Here is a 23,045-nt window from a genome sequence, read left to right as displayed (position 1 = left end):
ACAGGTGGTAGTATCCATTTATTCCCTTTCGTACATGCACTGTCTCTTACCTTTTAGCTCTTCTAAATAAACTCTAGTAGCCACTGTGGCTTCTGTTCTTCCTAGTCTTCCAAAAGCTATCAGGATTTGGTGCATGGTGACTGCTACTGAGCTGAATGGGGAAGAAATATACAGCAGAAAAGGAAGAATATGGGAGAATGAGGGGTGGTCAAAGAGCTTTGAACCTGACTCTCTTTAGCCTTCTAGAAGCCTTGTCAGAGGGGAAACAAATGGAGTCTGTTTGCGTGCTTCTGTCTGCCTGTTTACTTATTGGAGAAACTGTTCTTGTGCCTGACTTTGTACGGGTCTGTATTGGAAATCTGAGTCTCAGTCATGGGGTTGGAAGTTTCAACACTCTGAGCTAAGTGTCATTATTTCCCTTTCTCCTCTTTTCTCCTAGGTCTGGATTTAATTTTGGTGTTGTCACATCAGCTGCTTCATCACCAACACTGCCCAGCCTCGCTTCCTCGCAAGGTTAGTTTGGAAGAGAGTGCAAACGACATCTTTTCCCTGCTAAGAGAATGCTTACTCTTCCTAATTCGTGTGGTTCTTGGTTTATGTTGCAGTTCTATTATTAAAATTGCAGTAGCTGCAATAACATTATATACGTATGCTGGATTATGCCCTGTAATGCACAGAAATCCAGGCCACCTGCCTTTCAATTAAGAGTAAGCAAAATATTTGCTGCCAAGAACATCTAGGACGTACTAGTTTATGAAAAGGGTAATATCTGTAGTCATTTCCTCTGCTGTCTGTAATCTGTAGATTTAAAGTTGCCGAGGTGGTCTGACACAGAAAACTGTCATTAAATGGAATGAGCGTTTAGTGATGGGAGGGGAATGCTTGGGATGGCTTTGTGTTGCTTCTAAAACTGAGTTGATAATATATAGGCTGCCTTTCCGTTTCATAGGTAGACCATATTTGCCTGGTCTGGAAAAAGGGGGCTGCTTTATAATTTTGAAGTTTTTTGCCTCTAATTTCAGCCTCGCAAAAGAGGTTGTATGGTCAAAAACTTGCTTCCAATGTTATTGGTTGCTCTAATAAAAGATCTCTTCTTCTGTGACCGTCACAGCCACAGCAATGCTACTAATACTCTATTGATGTTAAGCAGAGAGAACTGACTTGGCTTAAAACTTGAAGATTTAGCTAATGTAAAAGGTTAGGTAATTAACACTGATTAAAGGAGGAGTGGGAGGTGTGAGAGACAGACTTGTGACCCATAGCATTGTGGCAGTTACTTCACACTGCTCTGTGGAATGGTAGGGAGCACCTTTGCATCTGTTAGCTGGTAACAGAAGGAATTTCAGTGCCTCAGTAGGAAACAAATGCTACATTATTCAGTGTCAGTTACTAATATACTTAAATATATTTCATATACTTAAAGGGTAAAACACAAGAATAATGCCAGCTGTGCTAAGAAGCTTGTGCTCTTTGTTATTTGACCTCCATGCAGATTTCCTGTGCCTTGTCCAAATCAACCCATAGTCCAAACACCAATGCAATGTGTTCAAGTCAGAATTTGTGTGTGTGTGTGGTGCTCAAAAATGAAGTGGCAGGACATCAAATAAAACTAGTCTGGTCTCCCTTAAAACTTGAGCAGTTTCTCACTCTTGGACAGCAGTGTATCTTATAAGTGGAGCTGCTTTGGCAATTACATTTGAGAGTCTTTCAAAGCTGAAAGCAGGCTGCATTAGAAACTGGTCAGTGGTCTATAAATCGTTGAATTTGTAAAGAAAGATTTGATTCTGTAAAAGACTCTTCAAGTGCCAGAAAGTATTTTTATGACCCAACCTCTGTTCTGAGCCATTGGTTTAAACAGACACTTCTGTAGTGAATGTCAGGAATTGTTTAGCTGAACCAAGTAAGACGGGGTGAAAATGGAGTTAACAGTAAATGGTCTGTAGTAACCAGGTCTTCTATGTTTTTATCAAACTGTTGAAAGAGATAGGAGCCAAAGGCTGAAATTGTCTGTAGACAGAGAGAAGGATGGTTAAGTGGAGGCTATGACATGAAAGTAACAGTGTTTGTCACTGCAACCTTATCCATAAAGGCTTCAAATGTCACTCTTGTCTCCTGAATGCACATGGCAGTGGCAGTTACCTGATGGTCAGAGGCTTTATAGTTTTGAGGCAAGAGCACTGTCTAACAATTGTAAAGCACTAAGGCATGCTATTGTAAGAATGATAAATGAGGTTTGCATACTGTAGCTCAATTTGTAACTTCTATCTCTCTCACTGACAGCCCCTGGTAAAGAGTCCACCCAGACTGATTCATTTTCGCTTGCTGGGGGTTCCAAATTTGGAGTAGTCCCTGAGAGCTCCTTTGCTTTTGGGTCCCTCAAGCCAGCAAGTGCTTCAGGAGCCTTAGTAGGAAATACCTCCTCAGCAGATGGCACCCAGTCAAACAAACCTGCTGCAACAACATCTTCTGCTTCCTCCACAGCCTATGGCAAGTTGGATATCCCTCCATCTAAACCGGGAGATCTCTTGTTTCAGAGCAATCTAGCTGGGGAAACTCTTGGGAGCTTCTCAGGACTACGGGTTGGTCAGGTAGATGATAATGCCAAGACCACCGCTAAAGCACCATCTACCAGTGCTGCAGGAGCACAGTCAACTAAAGTATCTACAATACCTTCTGGGTTTACTTTTGGTGCTCCCCTGTCATTAGGAAAAGCAGGAGAAGCTGCTTCAACAGCAGTCACATCGGCTGGCACGGCATCCCCGTCCATCAGCACTAGTGCCACAGGCAGTCTCTTTGGCAATGTCCAGCTAACCAACACCGGGTCTTCTGGGGTATTTAATCTTGGAGGCTCTAGTGGCAACAAACCGACCTTTTCGTTTGGTATTCAGCAAGCAAACAGTATGAGCACATCCACCTCTACCCCTTCTACTCTCTCTGCTTCAACGTCCCTCTCATTTGGAAGTTTCTTGAGTTCATCACAAACTGCTGTCCCTGCTGCGACTTCTAGTAAGGGTGCAGGGGATGCCAAATTACCATCTGTGTCAGAAAAGCCATCTGAAAATGAATCTGTATCAGCTGGGTCTTCACCTCCAATGACGCAGTCACCACAGCCACAAGTACAGCTTTCAGAGTCCATTAAAGAACCTGCTTCACCCCAGGCCACAACCGGGGACGCCGTCTCTGCGGGCTCTAGTACCACGTTGGCAGCACCTCCCCCTGATGCAGTTGCTACTCCTGCCTCCACGAGTGATTTGAAGGCACCGGTGCCTCCCACCATCTCTGCGTCTGCCCCGCCAGATCAGAATGTCTCGGCAACAACCTCCACAGCAAACATTGCCTCTCCTGCAGAAGCCACAAGTGCGTTGGCTGCTACCTCTGATGTTACTACATGTGTTCAGAGTCCAGCAGTTGGTGCCTCTGTGTTTGCCCCCACTTCTGCAGGCTCCTCAGTGTTCTCTCAGCCTCCGAGTTCCAGCTCTTCCAGCTCAGCATTTAGCCAGCCTGCTGGTGACACAACTGCCACCCCTTCCACACCGCCTGTTTTTGGACAACTACCAGCAGGTACCACAGCATCCTCTCCATTTGGGCAACTCACCACCAGTACCTTGTCCACTGCTACTGCTACCACACAGGCTGCCAGCTCAGGTTTTGGTACTTCTGCTTTTGGCACCACCACTACTGGGGGGTTTGGTCAGCCAGCCTTCGGACAAGCACCAACCTTTGGGCAACCAGCGAGCAGTTCTTCAGGTGGTTTTACCTTTAGCCAGTCTGGGTTTGGGACGATGCCGGCCTTTGGCCAGCCAGCGGCTTCCACAGCAGCCTCGAGCAGTGGCAATGTTTTTGGAGCCCCAGCTAGCACCAACAGCGCCAGCTCCTTTTCCTTTGGACAGCCATCTGCCAGCACTGGAGGTGGGTTGTTCGGACAAAGCAGCCCTCCAGTGTTTGGGCAGAACACTGGCTTTGGGCAAGGGGGATCCGTCTTCGGTAGCGCTGCCGCCGTTACTACTACAACGTCATCTGCTGGGTTCAGCTTCTGCCAAGCTTCAGGTAAGAATAAATTGCAAGGAGATGCGATATCCCAATGATGTTGTCTGGCTGAAGTATGGAGAGCAGTGTATTGCTGTTTTTTAATGCCTTTTTTTTTTCCCCTATGGCACTTGATGGTTTTTGGTTTGTTGGGTTTCTATTTTTTCCTTTGGGTTCTCCCCCTCCCCCAGTTAGTAAGAATAGGAGCTGCAGTGTGTGTGAGGGGGAGGCTAATGTTGGAGGCCAAAGAAGCTTTTGCTCTGCTTCACTATTCATCAGTAGGCCTCTGAATGTAGCCTTTTCAATCCAGTCTTGCATTCATTTTATACTTTGAACTCTACCTTTACTTAATTTTGAATTATGTGTTGTCCTGCCTGTTGCACAGTAAGTGGGTTGCATTCAGCATAGTGTAAAAGATCTTAAACCAGTATGTTGTTGTAAATTGTTACACTGAGGTGGCAAGGCAGCTCTGAGACCATAATCAAGGCAATGAATACAGATGCAGCACTTCCTGCAGTGGTCTGCATTAAGCACATGCAACAGTGGATGTATATGCCACGTACAGTACTGTATCATGGTCTGGGATGGCAAAAAGCCTTTAAGCCAACAAAGCGATGGGTCAGCTAGGAACTGGTCTGTTAAATCTGTTTTTGGATTTGGAAACATCTCGAAATTACATATAGCGGTAACATGACCATCAGCTACCTGTCTACACAATTAAATTGAATACTTGCACAGACCAAACCTTCTTTGTCAGTCTCCTTTTGTTCTCCGCATTGCTACAATACATTTTTGGTTTTTTTTCCAAAGCTTTGTCTGTACAATCGTCAGAGAGCTCCCAGGGAAAAGTGAAAAGTACATAGTAATAATAGGGAACATGTATTTCCAAGGAAGAAAAACTAATTAGGTTCATTTAATTAAAAATTATGGCACTGTAGGCAAACTGCTTGCTCATTTTAACTACAGTAACAGAGAATAGTTAAATCGGGGGAAGCGAACTCTGCTTGAGAAAGGTGCTCCTAATTATAGAAATGCAAGTTTTATTACAAAATGCACATTTAAGTGAACTGGGAAATGGAATGGGGAGTTCTTTTTTTAATCAAAACAATTCATTATCTATAACAGGAATCTTTAGGTAACAAAGCTCAGATTTTCCTTACACAAGGGAAATCAGAATGCTACAGTTCATGACTTGCAGCATTATTATAGCAACGTTAACAGAAATCCAATTCTCTAATATTGTTAGCAACAATCCCATAAGTGAAAAAGCCTTCTATTCTCTGTTTGTTTTTAAGTTTGCTGAAGAGAAAAGGAGAATGACTTTCAAATAAGCTTTCAATTTAATTTATTATTTGTGTGATGGCACATACTTTAAATTTGTCTAACCTAGATACATTTGGTAACATCATTTGTATCCCTATGTTTTGGCATGGGAGACCTGTCCTTTCCCTGTTCTGGACTAGTGTCACCTCCCTGAATTGTCTTATATCCTAGTAGTAGTTCTGGTGGATTATTTTCCTTTCTTTTCCTAGCAGGTTTTGGTTCTAGTAACACAGGTTCTGTGTTTGGGCAAGCAGCTAATACTGGAGGCACCGTCTTCGGCCAGGCAAGTATTTATTGCTTTTGTAGAAACAGGGGACTATTATGTGTAGTGGAGTTGTTCAGGGTTCCCTACCTATCTCTGATATATTTAAAAAAAAAAAAAGACAGAATTTGACACTTTTCTATTTTGACACATAAAAAGCGTCACAGTCTGCACCAAAGAGATTTGCTATTTGCAGTGGGCACCAAAGCGGCATCTGCATGAATGTCTTTCAAGGGGTATAGAGACAAATATTTTATCACATGCAAGATAAGATAGAGATGCGGTAAGTGACCTGCCTTTGTTGCATGCTAAGTGGAAAGTGGACAGTGTAGGGCAAGTTTCAATTATTCTTTACCATAGACAATGTTTAAGACAGACTTAAATAAAATTCGATTGCATTAGTGTTGGGAGGTAATTGCTTGCTGGTTCATCAGCCCCTTCATGCATCCAGAGGAGTAGGCCAGACAGAAAAATCAGCCTTGGGGGCATGTGCTGCTTTGACTTCACTTAAATCCCTTTTTTTGTCCTTTTTGTGTTCTAGCAGCCATCATCTTCCAGCGGAGGCTTGTTTGGAGCTGGAAGTGGTGGGAGAGATGGAGGCTTCTTCAGTGGTTTGGGAGGAAAGCCAAGTCAGGATGCAGCCAATAAGAATCCCTTCAGTTCCTCCAGTGGAGGATTTGGATCTGCAGCTTCACAGAGTAAGTGAACAAAACAAGCATACAAAATGTGCTGTGATTTCCATCTGCTTTTGCGATCCCATCTGCTTTTCTGCCGTTGGTCATCTTTGAGTAAATTCTGTGTTAACATGAAATGCTTCTTGTGGTACCAGACAGTATGCGTGATGTGTAATCTGGAATTTTTCTTTTAGGTTTATGGAAAGCAAGTAGGGAAGCCATTGAAACAAACAAGCAGATGCAAGAGGTGTGAAGAATATCTATATTCTGTACGGAATTCTTGGCCAAATGCTTCTTTAAAATTGAATACTCTAAATTCTTGTCACTGAATTTCTGCTTCCGACTTGATTGGAAGTTAGAAAGCTTTAATTATTTCTCATCTGCCCTAACGCTAAAAATTGTTCAGAATCCTGTGCTCAAGTGAAACCGAGGTGGCAAGTATATGAAGGATAGCAGTTTCCTCAGCTTTGTCCTGAAAATGGCTATCTTTATGCAGCATGTGCAAGATATTGTATCAAAATTTGCTGTAATTCATAGATAAGTCTTCAGTCATTTTTCATGTCTAAGAGGATATTTGGGTTCAGGAGATTGGGAGGATGGTTTGGGCATGTAGTCTGTTTTGGTAAGGAAGCAGAATTATAGAGTTCCTTTTATCAGTTTTTATCCAAATTTGATAGGGTGGATCTCTTACGGATAAACTCATACAAGCACCATGAAAGCTGGGTAGATGAGAGGAATTGTGCTAAAGCCCTCTTTGGGAGGAGGCACTCAGCACTTGTCCTTTCTTTTGCTCCAGTTGTCAGCTAAAAGGCATCAGTCCGCATGCGTGTTTCAGCTAAATCAGTCTGCACGTGAAGTACCACACCAGCCCTCCCACATGTTGCTTCTTGCCCAGCCAACCAACCTAACGAAAGGAGGCATGAAAAGTAGTTAAGAATACATTAAAGCTACCTGCAGGTTCCTTTGAACCAGGGACTTTAACGGACTATTAGGAATTTTTTCTAGAAGCTATAAAGGATTAACTGTAAAGGCAAGAATCAGTCACTGTCTATGAGTGTAAAGAGATCTCTTTTTTTTTTTCTTTTTTTTTTTTTAATGCCAGAGTCAAGTTGAAAATGCATGAGTCTTGAGTTTTCTGGGCTAACAGGTCTTGGAGTACTCTAAAATTTGAGCTCAGATGTATGTATGCCGTTGTCTGCTGTAGCAATTGGTTTGAAGTACTAGCAGGCTCTCTTGTGCCTTCCGTGTGCAGCTAGTGCAGATCTGCACTCGTTACATACATCTGTATGTCACAAAAGGTATTCGTAATGATTTCTTAACTGTGGCTTTTATTTAATGACTGCCCAGCTTCGTTATTTCATCACTGGTGCCTTGGGTTTGGCAGAAAGGGAAAGCAGAAGGGGAGGAGTCCAGCAGGTAGAACGCACAAAGAAGGGCAAGCAGTAAAGGGGAGGATGTAAAAGCAGGGAACAAAGGAAAGTTGAAGACTGAGCTGCAAGTGGCTGGAAGTAGCCATGAAGCTGCATCAAGCAGAAGTCTTGGGAGAACAAATCTATTTCTTTTACTACGTCTTTAATGATCCATTGGGATTAATGGTTGAGGTTGGTTCTCTAACCTCACTAATTTAGTCCTCCTTTATTGCAATGCTTCATTTGGTGATGAAATAAAACAGATGGTTCACCAGAGAAAAGCTTTGGTTATTCTGTGTCCTGCCACTAGATGCTAAAAATCTGGGTAGCCTTGTGAAAGAAAAAAACTTGAGTTATTTCTCAGTAAGGCTGGAAAAGCTTGGCTCCTACTTCAAGGTCCTGTTAGACGGTCATGTTAAGAAATACCAGCCATTGCCAAAATCATGAATCTTTAATTTGCGGTGGATGGATATTTGTTTTGTCAAGGGAGACTGATTCTAGCTGCTGTGATTTCTCACTTGAGGGATTGTCTTTTAGTGACTGCAGCACAGATGCAACTCAACAAATCATCCATTGGTGTGATTTGCTAGATTGCAGCAATAAAGGGTTATTAGTGGTCCATCAGATCCAGAATGGATCTTGGTGGATCTACAAAGTCCTGTAGGAACAGGGGGAAAACTTGGCCTCTCTCTGCAGAGTCCTGGTTTCAGCGTGGTGTTCTTTTTGTGCTTGGGGGTTGGGGAAGTAAAAGGCATTTCCCTTTCTCCTGATACAGTTAATGAAATGTAAAGTAGAATATTATCTGTTATGAGCTTCACAAGTATTCTTCATCTTCCCAGATTCTTCTAGCTTATTTGGAAACAGCGGAGCAAAGACTTTTGGATTCGGCAGCTCATCATTTGGAGAACAGAAGCCCACGGGCACTTTCAGCTCTGGTGGTGGAAGTGTGGCATCTCAAGGCTTTGGGTTCTCCAGTCCAAACAAAGCAGGTACTTCCTCAATCCACCCACTATGAACACCCACGCTTATCTGTGAAATATTTAGTAGAGTATTCTACCATTTAGACACCTACAGCCTGGACTCAGTATGTGTACAGGAATTGTCTCTGAACAATAAATAAAAATAGCTAATGGCTTAGTGAATGGAACTTTAGCTGCTGGATTCAAGGCAGAGATTTACAATCTCCTGTGCAGAAAAGCATCCAGTAAACTACATTTTCAGGTGCCCATTCCAGAAATTCCTACTGCAGTTTAAGAGCAGAGAGCTGTGTGAATTAGTTCTGGTCTTATGTACCGGACCATGAAGAGTACGGAACATGGAACTGAATAAATTTCTCCTATTTTAGTTGCTTCCTTGGAATATTATCTTCCAAAATTCACTCTGGGTTTTGTAACCCTTTTTGTCCCCATTTCTTCATGTGAGTGAATGCACAGGTGTCTACAATGGGAAAGCTTCCTCATAAAACTCAGATATGCTTCAGATCCTTCTCTTTTGAAATCAGTCTGATGTGTTGTTATACTCTCTTCTGTGGTTGAGCTGTTGTTTCCTCTGTAAATTGAGTTAAATGACTCAAATATTGGAAATTTCACAAAACATCTTTCCTTTTAACTGTCACCTGCCCAAAGAAAGAGACGCAAAAGTAGTGCTGACTGTGAGATGCTCATTAGAACGGAATGGCAAAATGTTAATTTTTTTTAATTACCAGGCAAAAATGGGGCCCCAAAGGGTGAGGCAGAGCAAAGCTTTTTTTCCTCTATCCTCAGACTGTTCGTACAGTGAACACTGACGATAGGTGTTCTGCTCCAAGTGTGTCTGTTGAAGCTTCATCGCTGGGGGAAGTAGGGGAGGCTTGGTCATGCTTGCAGTTGTTTTGAGTCAGTGGTGCTCAAGAACTCCCTCTAGGGAAGCAGTGCTTTGAGAGGAAGCACTATCTGCCTGGACAGTAGCCGTGCTCTCGTGTCAGTGAAGTGGCTGAGAGCATAATGATAATGCAATCAGATCCAGCAGCCATTTGTAAGGTGTCTCTCAAGTACCGCATTCCACTTGGTAGCGGACTGCGTTTCTTGTCTCAGGCATACCTCCCATCTATTATTTTTGCTAGAGGAGGAGAAAGGCATTGCTGAAGGAAGTTGTTCTTTCATTCACCCAGTGACACTTCCCTTGCTTTTGATTATTTTGGTTTCAAAATTCTTGAGATAGGATTTTCAAGAGGTTTCTGCAGAAGGCACGTCCACACACACAGAGCCCCTCAGATCACTCCCTCCTCTGGTTATACTTGCTAAATATTGAAATGAATGGTGTGTCTTCCTCTCCCAACCACAGTGGAAGGGTTTACTTGATTTGAATCCCCCTTTGTCCTGGTTACGCTACTTACACGTTTCACTTTCCTGTCTCCACTGTTTATTAATATACATTGCAAAAGAGCATATGCCGAGCAAAGCTTCAGTCCCTGTGACAAATACTCTAACTTCCTAGAGATAGAGGTAACAAGATATCTGATCTATGTTTAAATAATTCAGGCCTAGCATTTATTTTTTCCAGACCTTTTGTGTTTACAGCCAAACAGTATCCATTACCTTGACATGGACTGGAATTTCACCCAGGGTATTAAAATGTGTGGTGGTATCCCATCCTCATCCCTAGTCAAACAAAAGTGCAGGTGTCCTTCACGTTCCATAATGTCAATTAGAAACAGACCAATAATATCAGCAGATGAACATAGAATAAAATAATCTGGGTAGAAGTCCTTTCAGAGCTGCAGAAGGCAGCCAAACTCTGAACAGAAATTGCCAAGAGCAGAGTTAAATTCTTAATTCCCTGTAGGAATCATGGGGTTCTGCTGACCTGACATTTAATCATTGCATCTTAGCTTCCACCGCTTAAACCAGGATTAGATAATTCCCTCCCTCCTGAATCTTTTTGCATCACTGGAGCACCTAAAAAACAAGCTTGCTGTTTACTCTCTGAACGTAAGAGATGGGGGAGACTTGCCCATTGCACTGGGGAGTTCTTCCAGTTCAAGCACTTGCATGAATGTATGTCCTTCCAGAGCTTTAGATTAGAAGCCAGGGTAAAACACTGCAACCATATAACAGCAGCAAACGTTCATGAAGCTGACCCTTACAGGAGGCTTCTCATTCTGTGTTGTTATATGCAGTCCCTTTAGATAGTAACTTGTTTAAATGGTGATGAGGAGAGCTTTACTTTAAAACTGACTACATGAGCTTTTTTTTCTGGTAAGGTGTGCTAGTGTTATGATGAAGGATGGGTGCACGCTTGTTATCTCACAACTAAGATACTCGTCTTTTTTTATATAAAGCAAGAAAAGACTTCTTCAGTGAGCAAGCATGTATAATAACCACCGTCTAGTACAGCTCTGGGGACTGAGTTGATCTTGTGCTCAGATGTTCCAGAGACCCAGAATGTGGTTTTCTTCTGGATAGTCTCTTAATTCGGTTGCAGTTTTTTGCATGCATTCAGGCACTTTTCTTACCCATGTCTTTTGTAACAAAATACTATACAGTTTGGAAGCTTTGCAGCAGTTAGTGTTATAAATAATGCTGTGTCTGTGTGATAAGATGAACAGACCCATTATGGAGGTTGTCTGCTTGGAAATCTAGTTTTTGTCTTCTCTTTCTGCATTATTCTTTTTGTGATGGTCTTGTCCATTTTTTGCCTCTGTTTTGCTCAGGTGGCTTCGGTGCTGCTCCAGTGTTTGGCAGCCCTCCCACTTTTGGGGGATCCCCTGGGTTCGGAGGGGTGCCAGCATTCGGTTCAGCCCCAACCTTTTCAAGCCCTCTGGGCTCAACGGGAGGCAAAGTGTTCGGCGAGGGTACAGCTGCAGCCAGCGCTGGAGGATTTGGGTAAGCCAGCCCGGGTACAGGGTTTGGGAAAGCAATATTCTTGCATGAGAAAAGCTATTATGCTTAGTTGCATCACGTTAACGTAAAGAATGTATTCTTTGATTGATTGCTAAGCTCTAAGTGTCTTCAATTTGTTTGTTTCTTTTAATTTTTTTTTTAAAAGGTATAAAACAAAGACTTTAACCACAGAGGAAAAAATGCGTATGATCTAATTTTAATGCTGAAACTACGTTGTTGAATCTTTAGCTTTAGAGATGGGGAGGAGCAGGTAATGTGAGGCATCTTGCAAGCGTCTAAGGGAATGGAGGAGTGTTTTCTGTGTGCACACTTAATGAGTTCAAATCTAGGCCTACAAACTATGCCTAGCAAAGAAAATAATAAATATCATTATCTGTGACTCTGTCTAGCCGCCTTGTCCACTTGTGAGATTTGGGCTAGAGATACTAATGAATTCAGGCTGTTCTCTCACCTGTGAGGGGTCAGATGAAGCACTTGTAACAACCTGCGCTCCCAGAGTGATTTATGTTTATCCCACACTGATTGTTTTCCTCTGTTCCTTTACCTCTTAAGCCTGTGCATGGCACCAGAGTAGACAGCACTTTATTCCTTGTTTTGTTCAGCAAACACAGAATTTCAAACCTTGCGAAGCAGCTTCTGCAATAGGCAGCAAATGAACTTTCTCAGCAAGAAATTCTCCGTCACGCCCTGCAATTATATTCAGACTGAATAGACCCAATTTAAAAAAAGACAAATTTCCAGTGAAAAGAGGAAACTGGGTATCGTCCCTCAACTGTTTGCCCTTAGTTTCAGGAGGAACTGCCTTTATGTAAGGCACATTGGAACACCCAAAAGCGTAACTTGTTAATTCCCCATGGGGTTAGGCAGATTCCCATCTGCCAGGGCACCCCTGAGCTGTGCGAGGCTTCAGCTAGGTTATTCTGCTACATCCTGAACTCTGGTGCAGCAAATTGGAGAGTCCCTTTGGACAGGGTAAAAATAGAGGCAGCTTAATTAAATCCCCACAAAGAAGGATGCGCTTGTAGGGACAACTTAGCTTGAACTCAACTGATATTTTGATAAGTCTCAACTTTCAGCCATAGTGCTGCAGGGTTTTGTACCGAAACGGGATGCATTCAGTGACAATGTTGGAAGCTTAAAGACAAAATGGGATTCAGAACAAACAATGGGGTGATGCAGGGGGTTTTCATAAGGAGTCTGCACACCCAAGAAAGAATTCAGTGGCTTAACTTGGGGGAAGTTTTGAGAACTTCTTCCTTAGAAAGGTGCAGGGTCACTGATATTTTCAGAGTTGCCTGAGGAATTTGATTTTGATTTTTAAAAACTTTAAAAGAGTGTGCAGAATTCCCAGGCAGCTTTACAAAAAGCCAAATTTCACCACAAAATTTTGAGCAATAGTTTAATTCTGCAGCGTAATGTAGTGTCTGTGCAGGGCTTCCTTTCTGCCTTTTTCATGAAGTGAAACTGTAAAAATCCCAAATCCAGAGAAGTTACTTGCCAGAACGTTGTGCGGTATTAGCTCCGCGTTCCTGAGAACACCCTGCTAACCTCAAATACATGAGATTCATTGCTGCTTCAGTTCCCAAAACTCTGCATCACTTGATAAATTACTTGGGTATCAAAAAATAGAAACCACTACACTTCTTCAAAGTCTGCAGTTCCAGCTGTTTGTGAGCAAATAATTCTTTGCTTTCATAAACTAACCTCAAGTGCCTCTCAATTCTGTTTTGTATAGGAGCTTTACAAAAGACCTGAAAATCTGGGCAAGATAGGTTTGATTAAATTGTTACCAGGCAATGGCAGTATCTCATGTCTTTTATATGTTTTAAAAAACAAAAAACAAGCTGTTTCTCTACTCCCGCTACGCTTAGCGTTTTTCAACGGGCATGTTGTTCTAGTTGCAACTGAAAGAAGCAGTTTGAACCACAAGTTTCCTTGTCACTGTTTTCACCTCCTCTTCCTTCCACCGGGTGGGCATGATTTGTGTGTTTAGTGGCATAGTCCTGAGGAGATGGAGCACTGTAAAAAAAAAAAACAAAACAAAAAACCTCTTGCTCTCAAATGCATCACCCCATCTTGCTTCTTTAAAAAAAACTACAAAACCTGTTCTGCCCTTGCTGAGAAAGTCACATTTGTGGTTCTGAGGCTGAAGTTGCCTGCAAGGTCCATGGGTCAAGAGCCCAACCAGAGGCACAGGGGATGGTTAGCAGAGCCAAATGTGCAAAGTCGCTGAATTGCCCATTGTATCTAATGCTGTATATGGAAGTAGTGTGTATGGTTGACAGTGTCTGGGATAGGAGGGGTGATGTCCTCTACCAGGTGAATTGCTTGTCACGGTGCTACGGGGTTCTCTTTTATCTGAAGAGATACTGTTTGATGTGTGTGGTTTTTTGTAGTGTTTTTTTTTTTTAAGTCTACTACATCTGGATGGATGGAGTGGTGGGCTAATGTGCTGTCAGTTGATATTTTGAGTCAGAAATGACTGGAGCTAGTGTGAGGCACAGCCTTGCAAAGCTGGCGTGCTGTTTGACTTGGCCAGCGCTCTCTGCTCGGGGAAGGGCTGGTGCTGGCTTCGTACTAGCAGCATTGGGCACTTGGCAGAGCATTAGCAGAGCTTGTCATTTGAAAATTTTGTCTGCATTTTGCCCAGTTGACATTAGAGGAACACTTGAAGCTCCTTTTTTGAGTGTTCCTGTTATGTTCAGGCTTAGGAGAAGTGTATGGCGGGGGGAGGTGGCAGAGAACCATAATGCATATCATGGTCTCATTAGTGTGTCATGCTGATAGCTCTGCTATGCCTGGTTGGATGGAGTGGGTGGAGAAAGGAGACCAATTTCCATATATAACAGTCTTCCTTATTTCAGTCCCCCAAAAGCAATTAGGGAAGTAATCCAAAGGTGATGGGGAGAAGTGCCAGGTAGGTGCAGATCCAGGAAAGCACTGGAACTGTGTGGTTCAAAATGGGATGGGGAGAGAAAGGGATTGAGAAATCTGCAGATGGTTTATGTGGGCAGTGGGTAAGGTGCCATGTGAGAGCTGGGAGTCTGGTTTCTGTATCTGGGCCCTGCTTTGTGCTCCAGCCATGAGCAGCTCATACCAATTCCATATTTGCTGCCCTGTTTGTGAAATGACAGTGTTGTATTTCAGGTTAAAGGGTGAAAACTGCCCACAGGGGTGAGTTAATATATTCCATTTGATGGCTGGAGTTGGTATTTCCAAGCACTTGAAAACGTATCCTGTGTGTAAGCATGATCATATTTGCCTTTCTGCCTGGTGTACATCAGGAATGGGAGCTGAACAGGCGTTTGTATGTATAACAGTCTTTTCCAAACAAGAAAATCCATTTCCACAATGAACAATTATAATTACTCATATTGGGTGGTCTCACTTTTGATGTACCCTCATTTAAGGATTGCACTGTTACCATTGCGGGTATGGGGACAAACTTCCAGTGTAAGTGAGAAGATGCTTGCAAACACAAATCTTCTGTTTAAACTGCAGGTTTGGTGGTACCAGTAACAATACAGCGTCATTTGGCACACTAGCAAATCAAAATACCCCGACATTTGGATCGCTGTCGCAACAGGGTACCGGTTTCGGCACACAAAGCAGTGGATTCTCAGCTTTTGGGACAGGTGGAGGAGGTAGGAGAAGCTAAAATACAATGAACCTAACAGGCCCCATGTTCTCTGATTTTCCTTGGAACTCAGGTGTGACTCCTCAGCTCCCTCTCAGAAATCTGCCTGGTCCTGGTCCTGCTATAGGAAGGCACTGTGGCCTGCAGAATTGAGCTGTGGAGCAGGGTGTAGCATCTTCTCAGACTTCATCTCATAAATCTGTCACTGATTTGCTGTGTGGCATGTCAATAAATCACTTCTTCTGCACACCTCATCAGATTGTGGTTTTCACCCCTTTTTGTAGAGTTGTTCCTTCTTCTCAAATGAAAATACTTGGAAATAATTAATATCCCTTCAGTACCATATGCATGGGTATCTGTATGTAAGTACTTAGTGTCAAAAGAATATGCACTGTAAAATTGAGCTAGAACACCAATAGCCAATTTTTTATCTGATATAATCCAGTGAAGCTGCAGTGATTTACACAGGGCTGGGAACAGAGCCTCAGAGAGAGGATACGCTCATTGGTGGTCTGCCTGTCACAATGTGCTTGCATTAAGCACAAACTCCATCTTAAGAAAGCAGTTCTCGTATTTTCATGGAGAGGTGAATAAACCAGGCACATTGTGTGCAGCTGCTGCTAATGAACGGACCTCGCTGATTAGCAGCGAACGCAAAGCCCTCCTTGGAGCCCAGGCAAGTCACTTTTCTTCCAGATGGAGATTTGACTTTCATTGTTTGCCCATCACTCTTTCCCTGGCCTAACAGAGGAAAGAAATGTTTTTCAATCTGTGTGTGGGAGGGGACATTTACTACAAATCTTATAAATTCATTTTACCTTTTAACAATTATTTTTCTAATCTTGCCTTTCTTTCAGGGTTTGGTTTTGGATCATCTAACACGTAAGTACCATTTTGTGTCTAATTCTTCATTAAAAACACAAACAGAACCAGACTAGAATAGTTAAATGGTTTGCAAGAGCAAGCTTTGAAAGTAGCAGGAACATACCAGTTCTGATTTCCTTTTTAGTGGCACTGCATAGACCTCAAAGTCCAGGCTCTGAATGTGTGCTTTCCACTGAGGTTAAGCTTTCTTATACGAGAGAATTTTCAGTTAGATCATGCTTTTTCTCCACCTCTCAGGCACATGATGTGCGTGCTCAAGCTGTGTGTGTGAATCTAATGTCTAGTGCATTTGTCAGGTTGAAGCAAGGAATGAAATAAATGGGTACATTTCTGGCTGAATTAGGATGCTTATTTACAGTTAAAGAACGGGACTAAGATATGAGGTTAACTCTGTCATCCGCAAGTTTCTTTTACTTTGTTTCCCTGTCAAGCAGAGAAAGCATGTGTATCTCCAGATGGTAGGCTCTAGAATAAGCATAATTCTATCTAGTTAGTAAGTGTTGATGCAGTCTCAGGTAAAAGCTGCTGGAAATACCAATGCGTTCTCATAAGTTTCTGATCCTAGGGAGGCTGGAAGTTTGTTTGAGAGATGTGCTGAATTAATACTGCCTGGGGGAGACTCTAGCACCCATTGCTCTGTTGGTTTTTTTTTCTTGCTCCACAGATCTTCCTCTGGATTTAGTGGATGGAGAAGCTAAGAACATCCTGGACTCTCCTGTAGCACTGTGCCGTAGCTCCGGTGTTCCATGAGTCACCTGCATGACCAGTATACAAACAGCTTTTCTTTTAAATACAAGTTCTCAGACCCTTTTTTTTTAAGAAAAAGATTGTGCTTATTTTTATGCAACACTTGTTCTTGCTCTATATTAAACTATTTTATCTGCCTTGAGGTTATTTGTGTTGGAAGGGTTTATCTCCCTGGATCTAGAAGAAGTAGATGTATGCTGTGGTTACCAGCCCCGTACTGGGCTTAGCTTTCTGTTGTTCATCCCTTGCCTAGAAAAGGGAGCAGCTCAAGTTGGTTCCTGATATAAACCAGCATATTTTTCATTGAAGAGAATGACTGATTATCCTAGGCTCTTAAGAAGGGGCTGAAGTTTGCCCTGCTAATTTTAAGTATAGGATGGGGCACATGCTTATCTCACTGAAGTGCTAAAACTGAGTCATGTGTGAGCCAGAGGCTTAGTGGAGAAATAGGAAATTATCTGAGAAGAAACTGGCAGCGTGCAGAACACGTTCCCATGGCAGTAACATTCAGCAAAGAGGTGGGAAGTAAAAGCTCTCCTATTTTTACCTTTCTGTAAATTTTACAGAACTCAGAAAATGGAACTCAGGTTATAGGGAAAACTTCTGGCCCTTGAATTAGAAGTGTGACCTCCAGCCAGAGGCATTAGTGATTTTTGCAGCTTGTGGCTTTGGCTGTTGGATTCTCCTGTCAGCTCTGGTTTTTGCTAACACGTATGAGATTGTACTTTTTCCCTGTAGCTCTTAGCTTTAGTCAATAATGTTTGCGAAATTCTCATATGTTTATACTTGAACATACTGAGCAAATGTTTTAAAGAATGCCCTGGAGGCACTCTGGACAAACACTTTTTCTATTTGATGCATCTGACCTCCACGAAACCTCTAAATGATGTAATGGGTTTTTGTTGCTCTGTGAAAAGTGCATTTGAAATAACAGCTTATCTATTGGCTGAATACATGCAGATTGGATGGTTTTATCTTGTTGGTCCTGTTAGGGCATTTTGGGGTACTTCTGCTTTTTCTATTTTCAGCAGAAACATTCTAACGTTTCTTCCCCTCCTTCCTTTTAATACCACACAACATTGTGATAGGTGTCATTTTCTGGTTTGGTGGGCAGGTGGTCGCTTTTTGGAATTGTAAATAGTTGATAACTGCGTGTTTTCAGGTCCAGTGTTATAAACTAAATACTTACATCTATCAACGGTTCCTGAAGAAATCGCTTTTTTCAAGTCAACCTAAAACATAAGCGTTGGACCTAACTCCTGTCCGAGTTGTGGAAAGTGTCCTTCCTATCTCTGCACCCAGGAATGACATTAGGTAGGTTCCCTTTAAAAAGGAAGATCTGCAATACGGGGCATATAGTGTGCAAGGAGGACTTATTTTTAGATGTGGAGAGGCTTTGCAAGGCTATAGGCTCTAAGGCTTTTACATATGCTCTGGATTTCTGAACCCTGGCACGCCGCATGTCCTATTAGCGACGGCGCTGTTGTCAGGGGTTTGTTTACAACCTCCCTTCCCCTCTAAGGGAGGAGGGCAGGCACCAGTGGTCCTGGGACCGCAGCACTAGAACAGAGAGCAAAATTTTCTGAAACTTGCTGGTTTGGAGATGGAAGAAGCAGCTGAAGATAGGTTGAAGTGCGTCCTCCCAGTATCTTCTCCTTGACTATACAACATTTCTTAAGGCCTAGAGGTGATACTGCTGTTCTGCTTTCCTTCCTCATTATAAATAGCAGCTGGGGCAAACCATTGACCTTAAATTCTTCGCATTAATCTCCCCTCGCTGTGGCATGCGACACCTCCTAGCAAGGCCGTATCAGCTGTGCTCCCCCAGATAGCTAATAAACCTCTTGCTCTGGAGAAGATTGGCTTAGTGAGAATGTGATGTTGGCATGCTGAGCCATTTAAAGTTTCTTTTTTGGAATGATGGGAGCAGTTGGGGGTTGTCCCTGCCGTGCTGCTTGGTACCTCTTTAACTCCTTTACTCTCTGCAAGTGAAGGGCCGTAAGAATTATTCCAGGTCCTGGTTGAACATGCATTTTCTTGCAATGCTTCCAAAATCGTGGCTGAAAACCCAACCCCCTGAACTATCTGCCCTTGAGAAGCAGGTGCTGCTCCTGGTTTCCATAGTAGCTGCTGGAGGAGTTGAGCAGCATAGAGAGGCTGATCGTGACCACAAGCCTACAGGAATATGCGCAAAACGTAGCAAAGTCGACTTTGAAAAATCTGCATTTTTATTAGATGACTCAAGGACTTGGCAAGTGCCTGTGACGCTCGGTTGGTGGTTGCCAGAAACTGTTACAGTCTGTCATCTGTGTTAGGTGGCCTGGGATCTCATGGCCTCTGTCCAGGTTTTTGTGGACAGATGTCCACCAAAGAATAAATCTACTAACACAGAAAGCCCCCGTCTGGGCAGACCTGGTAAAGAAGCCACGACTAGCTGGGCTTGGAGCCCTCGTTTCAGTAGTTGTGTTGTCCGTGCTGGTTAATCCGCAAATAACTAATAGCAACCGTTCTGTGACTGCTCTGAGGGCGCTTATCATTTTCTGTGCTAATGTGGTTGTGCCTTTTTTTCCCTGCCACTTCAGTATGAAAAGAAATCTTCCAAGGCTTTTATCAAAGGTGGATTCTTAACTATTTCTAATGGAAGAACACACTTATTTTTCCCTCCCCTGAGGCTACGCCATGGCCTCGAGGCAGTGGGAAGCTGAGTGCTGGTGATGCTCTGCTATGGCAGAGCGCTAACGATGGTGTTACAGACTCGGTGGGCAGAGGGGAGCCTGAGGCATAAAGAGGATCTCCCCAAACCCATGGAGAGACCAGACCTGGGATTTCTGCTTCCTCGAAGGCTAAAAGAGCAACAAAGAAAAGAGCCTTTTTTTTTTGGAAAAGGTAAAATGTAACTTTCTCACAGAGGCACAAAAAGAAAAATTTAATCACCTGTTTTTAAATGCTTTTACTGTATAATAGTTGGTGTTCCAGAATACGGGTGTCTCACAGAGTACCCGTGGTCGTGGCTGTACTGTTCCACCTGGATCCATCCCCTGCGAGGGAAGGTCATCGCTGTTCTCTCCCCAGCGGCCTCGGCCCTTCTGTGCCACAGTAGCGTGTTGGGGAGAGGCGGCCGGGGGGCAACTGCCGGAGGCATTCCTCTGCTGTCGGACCAAGGAGGGACTGCAGGGCTGAAGTTTGGCCCATGCTGCCAGGTTATAACCCTCAGCTCACTTCATCCCGCACGGCCACCTGCCTGCCCGAGCAGTGCGGGGGGCAGAGCTGCTGTGCCGCTGGTGCTCCATGGGCGAAACCAGGCGTGTTTCTGACACGACCGTCCTGCTCGGGATGGGCTTATCGGCCTCGACAGAGCTGCCGTGGTGCGCGTGTGTGGGGAGTCTCGGGGATGAGCGGGATCTCCGTGAGAGATGGCGGAGGTCGGAAATGCGCTGCTGCACATCAGACCCTTGCTCCAGCTGCTGGGGGCAGGGAGCGAGGCAGTGGAAAGGGGACGGCAGGTGATGGCACCACCTCTCCTCCCACCCGTTTGCGGTGCGCAGTGTCGGCGGGTGCTGGTCTCTGCCCCTTGCAGCGTCTGTGCGGAGCTGCCTCCCGCCAGCCCGTGTACGTGTCCCTGTCGCTGCAGGCCCGGAGGCTGAAGTGACACTTTATTTATCCTTTCTTAGTTCTCATGTGTCCTGCCCTTGTGCATTGCTTTCAGCATTGCTTCCAAGGAAAAATAATCCTGCATGAGGCTTTGGCATGAGCGTGTGTGGTGGTGCTGAGGGAGTTTTTGTTCCTAGATAAATGTCACATCGAGCCCCGGGGTCTGGGAAGAGGTGGCCGCAGCTCAGCGGGGATGAGCAGCCCTTGCTTGGCAGCGAGACAAGCCCCATCCTTCCACCCTCTCGCAGCAGCCCCAGGATTTTGCAGCCGTTGAGAAAAGACCGGCTCTTCCTCACCGAGGCACGAGCTTGGATGCGTCGGCACGTTTTTTGACTCTGCGCGCCTACGTGTGCCGCGGGCTGGTGTCAGGTCCCCGAGGGCCCCGTGCTTACGCGCAGCGTGTTCCCCGTCTCGCACCATGCACACCTCGTTCTTCGGCAGCTTCTCTGCAGATGTGCCTCTGGCTCCTGCTGCAGAGCCGGGACTTCTCCGTACGTGCCTTTATCACACACGGGCACATTTTGTGCTGCCAGTGCCCGTATCTGAACCCGTACGGTTCCCTGAACACGAGATAAAAATGAAGTTGCGTAGTGCCGGCAAGCGCATTGCTCAAACAGCGCTGCAGGGCTGTGGCACTGCTCCTGGGCGCTCGCAGCCGCAGGCGATGCTCTGGCCTCCGCCCGCACTCCCGCCTCGTCACAGCGTCCCACCCCAGCGCTGGAAGGGACTGGTGTGTGTCCCCCCCCACGCCACCCCCTCTCAGAGCAGCGTGCTGGAGTCGGGCCCAGGCCAGCGCCCCTTGCAGAACCTCTCTGCAGTTCTGCTCTGCAGGTGCCAGGAGCTTCAGTGCTTAAATGATGTCAGAACGGCTTCTGCGTGGAAGGTGAAATAAGCTATCGCTCTGTTGTGAGGGGGAAATGTGGGACAACCCCGAAGTTATGAACTGGGGTAGGGTCGGACCTGACCCTCCAGTGCTGCTCTCCTGTGTTCGGGCGTGTTGCCAGGGCTCTGCCCCCAGCTTTGTGGGAACCGATGTACAAAGGTGTTGCTAAAGGCAGCCTTGGAAATTCTGATGCAGATTGTTTGAGGAGCTCTGTGCATAACTATGTGCATGCAACACACGACAGTATTTATTTTATTTTTTAATGGATGCTTCAGGGCTCTTCAGTGCGTTACTGAAAATATTTTGCTTTAAAACTTGAAAACACAAAGGAATAAAATGAGTGTTTGCAGCTGGCGCATGTGAACAGCTTAACAAGATGTAGGACAGAAGAAATAGGAAATAAAACCTGATTTGCATCAGCAGAGGGAAGTCCCCACAACTAGTTTCGAGCAGGGACTGTGGAGGCCAGGGGGTATTTTTTCAAACAAAAAGGCTGTTGCCTCAGTCTGCTTAAAACTGAGGTTAGAAAATCACAAAGCCAAGTGATAAAACCTCTAGAAAGGTGAAGGTTGATTTCTGGCCTCAGCACTCATGAATGCACTGCAGTAAAGGATTTGGTGTTGGTGTTACCTGAAGCACCAGAACTGGGCTCCACCATCGCCCGGGCTCTGCTGGGTCAGCAGCCAATGTCCTTCCCACCGCCCTCCTGCTCCTCCTCAGGAGGCTTTCGAACGTCTCTGTGCAGACAGTGAGTGACTGGGCGCTTTCAGCTTTTTCAGGGTGTCACCAAAACAGCTGTGAGTTGGCTGGTGTCCCCTCTCCACCCCTCCCTCCCTCCAAAACTAGGACATCTAAATTTAACCTGCTATCAACAGATGAGGCTGGAGAGTTTCCACTGTGGAAAGGAATCGCTCTCGGAACCTGTCCTCTCCTCTGCTCAGGCTCCATCCATGCGCATTCCTTTCCTCGAGCCGTGACCTCCCGTATGTTTCATTGCCCCCCTTCCCCTCCCGGCTTGGGTCTGTGTCGCTGCTCTGTGCTGGAGGAGCTTCCCAGACAACGTGGCTGTTAGTGTCCTACGTGGGCACACGCCCCAGCGGTTTGTGGGTGATGGTACCAGGGCTCCCCGCTGGCCACCAGCAGCGTGCAAAAGCCTCCTGAGCTGCAAAGGTTGGCTACAACCTTCCAGGGGGGTAACAGGCTCTCGTTCGCTCCAGGCAGGACCTGGGGAGATGCAGTGAAGGGGAAGCATCGCTGTGAGGTGCACCTTGTTGGGGGGTGCCCAGGTAAGGGTCCAGCCCCTGCGCTCGGGGCATGCGCCGGGAAAGCCCCGAGAGTAGCGTGGCCTCTCCAGCCCAGCCGGGCAGGAGGGTCCCGGGGGGTGCTGGGTGGGAGCCGATGCAGCAGCATGACCTTGCACCAGGCAGAGCAAGTTTTTGCTCTGCTGCTTTTTGAGCAGCCTCGGTGCTTTGCAGGCTGCATCAGAGAGCAGCAAAACTACTGAAAGAACAAAGGATGAAAATAAGAAAGAGAAACCTGTCTGCCTCAGAGCACAGCCGTGGGAAGGGAGCCCGCGGCAGGAGGAGCTGGAGCACAGACCTGGGAGGTGCCAGGGTTGGGCCCTGTGCGGGAACGGGTTAGCACAGGAGCTGTGCTGGCTGCTCTCT

General features: G+C 45.0%; 1 protein-coding gene across 5 annotated transcripts in view; it reads left to right on the top strand.

Annotated features, from left to right (window-relative positions):
* Positions 1-16,986, top strand: part of NUP214 (nucleoporin 214) — a 45,151-nt gene extending 28,165 nt beyond the window's left edge. Inside the window, exons 28-36 of one of the 5 annotated variants that reach the window (XM_064469219.1) lie at positions 440-513; positions 2,482-4,047; positions 5,559-5,632; positions 6,153-6,309; positions 8,534-8,683; positions 11,386-11,557; positions 15,077-15,219; positions 16,070-16,094; positions 16,762-16,986. In XM_064469219.1, the coding sequence (XP_064325289.1) occupies positions 440-513; positions 2,482-4,047; positions 5,559-5,632; positions 6,153-6,309; positions 8,534-8,683; positions 11,386-11,557; positions 15,077-15,219; positions 16,070-16,094; positions 16,762-16,795 (2,395 nt within the window). In that variant the 3' untranslated portion in view covers positions 16,796-16,986. Of the gene's footprint in view, positions 1-439; positions 514-2,280; positions 4,048-5,558; positions 5,633-6,152; positions 6,310-8,533; positions 8,684-11,385; positions 11,558-15,076; positions 15,220-16,069; positions 16,095-16,761 lie in introns of all 5 variants that reach the window. The other 4 variants (XM_064469218.1, XM_064469216.1, XM_064469217.1 and 1 more) reach the window with 4 other exon arrangements.
* The last annotated feature ends 6,059 nt before the right edge of the window (positions 16,987-23,045 follow it).

Source organism: Phalacrocorax carbo, chromosome 18, assembly GCF_963921805.1.
Source record: "Phalacrocorax carbo chromosome 18, bPhaCar2.1, whole genome shotgun sequence".
Taxonomy (NCBI): Eukaryota; Metazoa; Chordata; class Aves; order Suliformes; family Phalacrocoracidae; genus Phalacrocorax; species Phalacrocorax carbo.
This window is presented reverse-complemented; position numbering and strand designations above follow the sequence as displayed.